The sequence below is a fragment of the Peromyscus californicus genome, unplaced genomic scaffold, assembly GCF_007827085.1.
Source record: "Peromyscus californicus insignis strain IS unplaced genomic scaffold, ASM782708v3 Scaffold_8__1_contigs__length_139910024, whole genome shotgun sequence".
In the NCBI taxonomy this organism is placed as follows: domain Eukaryota; kingdom Metazoa; phylum Chordata; class Mammalia; order Rodentia; family Cricetidae; genus Peromyscus; species Peromyscus californicus.
This window is the reverse complement of record NW_026294606.1, coordinates 99,264,623-99,270,413: the sequence shown is the minus strand read 5'-3', so window position 1 is coordinate 99,270,413 and position 5,791 is coordinate 99,264,623. Positions and strand designations below refer to the sequence as shown.

General features: G+C 52.7%; 1 protein-coding gene across 1 annotated transcript; it reads left to right on the top strand.

Annotated features, from left to right (window-relative positions):
- The first annotated feature begins 3,060 nt into the window (after positions 1 to 3,060).
- On the top strand, positions 3,061 to 5,791 carry LOC128104166 (chymotrypsinogen B-like). Its single transcript, XM_052728956.1, has 6 exons — positions 3,061 to 3,547; positions 3,635 to 3,714; positions 3,819 to 3,897; positions 4,130 to 4,310; positions 5,085 to 5,218; positions 5,630 to 5,791. Exons 1-6 carry the CDS (start codon positions 3,422 to 3,424, stop codon positions 5,789 to 5,791), a joined length of 762 nt encoding a protein of 253 aa, XP_052584916.1. The 5' UTR covers positions 3,061 to 3,421.

Here is a 5,791-nt window from a genome sequence, read left to right as displayed (position 1 = left end):
TAACCCCTCCTTCTCCTTCTCCTTCTTCTTCTTCTTGCTGACAGGCTCTCCAGTAGCCTAGGCCAGCCTAGAACTTGCTATGTAGCTGAGAGTGACCTTGAACTTCTGATTCTCCTGCCTTTACCTCTGGGTTGCTTAGATTATAGTTTACATCAGCAGTGTATAATATGGTGGGGATTGAACCCAGGGCTTCATGTGTGTGAGGCATGTGCTCCCAGCCCCAAGACTAATTCCACAGGAGGAATTACCTGTTGTGAATTACTACAGGAGGGAATCCCCTATCACAGACACACTGGGGTTAGTGTCCTGCTGCCTAGGACCTGCTCTTCCTCTCCACACTCAGACCGTTTGATGGCACTGGGGACAAGGTGAGTCCTGGATAATCCTCACTGGCCATAGAACCCTTTGTTTCAAATGAGTGACACATATTTGTGGTCATGGGCCAGCCACCCTCTCTGAGGCCTCTCAATCACCAGCTTCTTTGAATCTGTCCTGGGACTGCCTCACTTAAGAGCTGGGAGGCCTCCCTGTGTCATGGGGATGGGCACTGAGTATCCTAGCCAAACTCTCAGAAAGAATGCAGGAGTAGGGTTCTGCAGGGCATTGCTCCTGGTCCAGCTGGAGTCTTACCCACAGTGCCTTGGGGATGTTGGGCACCACCAAGGCTCATGGGTATTGTTCCGTCAGGGCAGCTGTCCTTTTCCCATGGGCTGGACATGGCAGGCTAAGAGCCAAGCCCGACTGTGATAAGCAGCTTGGCCCCCACTTCTGTCCAAGGTCTCTGGATAGCAGGGAGGTGGCTCTTGGGCCTTCCAAGTTGGCTAGGGTCACAGGGACTGGGTGGAGCTTGGGGACCCTAGGGGACATAAAAGAGTCTCAGACTAGGCAAGCCTCACTTCCCTGACCCGCACCATGGCATTCCTTTGGCTCGTGTCCTGCTTTGCCCTTGTGGGGGCCACCTTTGGTAAGTGCTGGGGCTCAGGTCCCATCAGAGGGAAGGGGTCATAAGGAGGGAGTTGTACTGAAAGAGCTGATCCTCCACCCTTCCTGCTTGAACCACGACCAGGACACTAAAACCTCAGTGAGGACTTTCGGGGCCCTCATACCCTGCTTCAGGAGCAGAAAGACAAGTCAGGGCCCAGCAGTGGGCTGTAGATCCAGATGTGGCTGAGGTGGGGGTGCTGTGGCCCATCAGGAGTCAGCTGCCCTTCTGGGGGTTTAGTTACCATGCTGGCAAATGCTGAGCATTTTGCTTTCTTTCTCTTGTTTGCTTTTTTTGTTTGAGACAGGGTCTCACTGTGTAGCCCAGGTTAGCCTAGAATTTACTATGCAGTCCAGGCTGGTTCAAACTTTGAGCGATCCTTTTGATTCAGCATCCCAAGTCCTTGGGTTAAAGACAGTGCCAGCCACCACAACCACCTTAACATTTTGCTTTTCATTTACAAAACAAAGAAAATAACTGGTGAAAACAAAGGGGAGAGATTAGCCAGAGGTGGTGGTATGTCCTGTGGTCCTTGCACTTGGGAAATGATGCTTCCTGCGGAGACAGGGTCTAATGTAGTCCTTCCTGCCTCCATCTCCCAAGTGCCTGATTACAGGCGTGCGCCATTACACTCAGTTTCAGAAGACTCTCTATCCCTCCCTTTTGTTTTGTTTTTGTTTTTTAATTGCTGTTGCTTATTTTGTTCTGAAGTACCATCTCACCCTGTTGTTCAGTCTGCCAACTCCTGGGCTCAAGCAGTTCTCCTGCCTCAGCCTTCAGAGCAGCTGTGACTATAGGCATTTGCTACTACACCAGCCTATTTTGTTTCTTTACGTGGGTGTCAGGGATCTGAACTGAGGTCATCATTAAAGGTGAATGCTCTTATCCACTGAGCCATCTCCTCAGCCTCAGTAGTCCTGGCTGTACTGGAAATCGGTAGACATCGCTGGCCTCCAACTCACAGAGATCCCCCTGCCTCTGCCTCCCCAGTGCTGGGATTAAAGGTGTATGCCACCACCACCAGACCAAATACTTCTTTATAAATGATAACCCAGATTCAGCCAAGCTTCCCTTTGCTCCCTCCCACACTCTACTCTGAGTCAATTTTCTTCAGGCTTATACAAACACACTACATATTTATATATCCATAAGCAAATAACCTTCAAATTACATAAACAGTATCTGACTCTGTCAGTTTTACAACATGCTCTTTTTCCACTCAGAATGTGGTAGATCAACCCGGGTTGCCATGGAGACCCAACTCACTCACTTAAAATACTCTGCTGTGAGAACACATGACTCTTAGTTCTCATTGTTTGGGCTATTATAAAAATGGATTATTGTGACTTTGGGGGGTAGATCAGTCATCATCGAAGGGCCTTGTCCATTTCCTTGTCTCTGTGCACAAGACAGAGAGATGCTGGCCCTTGAGGAGTCAGAGAACTCCAGAAGTGGTGGAGCTGGTCACAGGGTCACAATGCTCCAAAGTACAGACAAACTGTGAAGCCCCTGTGCAGATGTGCTAGCCACTGTAGCAAGTGGGTCCCGGCATGCCCAGGATGCCTGACGCTCCCTCTGCCTGTCTTCTTCTTCTGTGACGTGTTCTGTCATGGTCTAGAATCAAGTCCCCTTCTTTCTTTCTCTCTCTGTCTCTGTCTCTGTCTCTCTCTCTCTCTCTCTCTCTCTCTCTCTCTCTCTCTCTCTCTCTGTCAAGTGTGACAGAGGCTTACCATGTATCCCTGGCTGGCCTTGAACTCAGATCTCCCTGCCTGTCTCCTGAGTGCTAATATTAGAAGAGTGCACCAACACACCTGTACAAAGTCTAATTTTCTTTAAAAATTGAGGAACTGAGGTCGACATGGTGGTGTGCCTCTTTAATCCCAGTAATGGGGAGGCAGAGGCTGGTGAGCTCTGAGTTCAAACCCAGTCTGGTCTATAGAGGAACTTCCAGAACAGCCAGGACTACACAGAGAAACCTTGTCTCAAAAACAAACAAACAAACAAAACCAAAATTAAAGAACCAAATTTCACATGATGAATAGTTACAGAACTAGGCAGGTTCCCCAGAATGGCCAGCCTGGAGGTTGAGGCAGACAGGCTACTGGTCCAGCCTGGAGGTTGAGGCAGACAGGCCACTGGTCCAGCCTGGAGGTTGAGGCAGACAGGCCACTGGTCCAGCCTGGAGGTTGAGGCAGACAGGCCACTGGTCCAGCCTGGAGGTTGAGGCAGACAGGCTACTGGTCCAGCCTGTTTTCTGGTCCTTTCTTGTGATATGCCTGGATAGGGCAGCTGTGCCTCTTTTCATTCCTGGGAGGATAACTGGGTCAGGAGGCTGTATGTGTGGGGCCCCCTGAGCCAAGAGGTTAGAGGGGAGCCAGATGTTTCCAGGGGAGATGGCATGGTCTCAGTGGATCTGAGTTGGCTGAGGAGTTCTACATCATGACTATCCCTATCCCCCAAGGCTGTGGGGTCCCTGCCATCCAACCTGTGCTGACGGGTCTGTCCAGGATCGTCAATGGAGAGGATGCTGTCCCTGGCTCCTGGCCCTGGCAGGTGTCCCTGCAGGTGAGAGGGGGATTCTGGGCACATGAAGGCACATTCTGGGGTGATGCCCACGTGGGAGGCACTGACCTTCCTCTTCCTCTTCCCCAGGACAAAACTGGCTTTCACTTCTGCGGGGGCTCCCTCATCAGCGAAGACTGGGTGGTCACTGCTGCCCACTGCGGGGTCTCGTGAGTCCCAGACTATCTTGGGGTTCTGCTTCCAGCTTTATTTGGGGTTGGGGAGGGGACCAGACCCATTCTTCATCTTCACCCCTATGTGTCTCGATGCCTAGGACATCTGATGTGGTGGTGGCCGGCGAGTTTGACCAGGGCTCCGATAAGGAGAACGTCCAGGTTCTGAAGATCGCCAAGGTACATAAGCTGCTGTGTGGCTGAAGGGCTCAGCCCACAAGCTGGGGGTGGGCAAGGCCAGCAGAGAAAGCCCCTGCCTGCTTGAAGGACAGGAGGGGCACAGTGGGTCTGGGGCTATCCTTAGAATTCTTTCTGTTCTGTTCTGATGGGGCCAACAGGAATGGAGCTTGTCCCTGCAACTCAGCAGAGCCCAGCTCTTCCTAGGTCTCAGCTAAGCTTCTGGTCCCCACAGGTTTTCAAGAACCCCAAGTTCAGCATGCTCACTGTGCGCAATGACATCACCCTGCTGAAGCTGGCCACTCCTGCCCAGTTCTCTGACACTGTGTCTGCCGTGTGTCTGCCCAGTGCTGACGATGACTTCCCTGTGGGGACAGTGTGTGCCACCACTGGCTGGGGCAAGACGAAGTACAATGGTGAGTGTGCTGTGGCCTTGTTCAGCAGAGGCTGTCCCCAGGGTCAGGCTGCCTGGGCAGCAGGCTCCTCCAGGTGTGACCTCCATGGTGTCTGCCTCCCTTCCTTCTTCCTTCCTTCCTACCTTCCTTCCTTCCTTCCTTCCTTCCTTCCTTCCTTCCTTCCTTCCCTCTTTCCCTCCTTTCTTTTACTAAATTTCAACATTAATACATTTTCCATTTCTTAATTTGAAATTTGTGAATTAAAGCTGGACACGGCAGCACACTTTAATCCCAGTACTTGGGAGGCAGAGGCCGGCAGATCCTGTGAGTTCCAGGCAGCCAGAGCCAAGTAATGAGACACTGTCTGGAAAAAAAAATATTAACTAGCAATCTATAAAGTTAACAATTAGTATGTGTCAGTTAAGGCTTAAGGTTTAAAACTCACCCAGCACAAACAAAGGATTGCTGATAAGATGTGGGAAGGAAGCCCTCAGCCCAGCAGGAGGTACTGTCCTCTTTGGCCCTAGACTGACTGTGAGTCCCATCATGGGTCTCTGAGACTCCAGCAGGGTGGGGGCCATGCTGTCTTGAAAACTTACATACCCACTTCCCATGGCCACAAGGAGGGCTGGGCCTGGGCAGGGCAAGAACAATATGACAGCTGTGCTTGAGGCCCAGCCCTGCCTGTGGTGGAACCTGACAGCAGCTGCCCCACAGATGCTTGGAAGGCCCAGTGGTGCTCTCCAGTCTGCTGGTGGACTTAGGGACCCAACTCCACTCCCTCTGTCCCTGTAGCCCTCAAGACTCCTGACAAGCTGCAGCAGGCAGCCCTGCCCATTGTGTCCACCGCTGAATGCAAGGAGTTCTGGGGATCCAAGATCACTGATGTGATGATCTGCGCAGGCGCCAGTGGTGTCTCCTCCTGCATGGTACAGCCTCCACCCCACCCTCTCCCAGACCTGCCGAGCCCTGCTCAGGCTAGTGGAGAGCACAGGCCCACAGTGGCCTGGTTCCCACTGCCCCCTGCCCTTCTCTGCTGAACCTCATGCCTTCCCAGTGCCCAGAAAAGGATGGGCTGATGCCAACAGTCACCCCTGGGTGGCACCTCTGCCCAGTTGGTGCTGTACCGCCCCTGGGTACCCACTTTTGCCACCAGCTCTGTGAGCTGTGTGTGTCTCCTACTCACAGAGGGAGGCTAGATGTAGGTCCTTCCAGGAGGACCTGAGCACAGCTGGTGCCGTCAGTGAACCCCAAGGACTTGCCTACACTCTCCCTTGCACCCCACCAGGTCCAGGTATCCTTATCAGGGTTGAAGACAAGTCCTTTGTCTTTCTCTGCAGGGTGACTCTGGTGGCCCTCTGGTCTGCCAGAAGGATGGAGCCTGGACCCTGGCAGGCATTGTGTCCTGGGGCAGCGGTGTCTGCTCCACCTCCACTCCTGCTGTGTATTCCCGAGTCACAGCCCTCATGCCCTGGGTTCAGCAGATCTTGGAAGCCAACTGA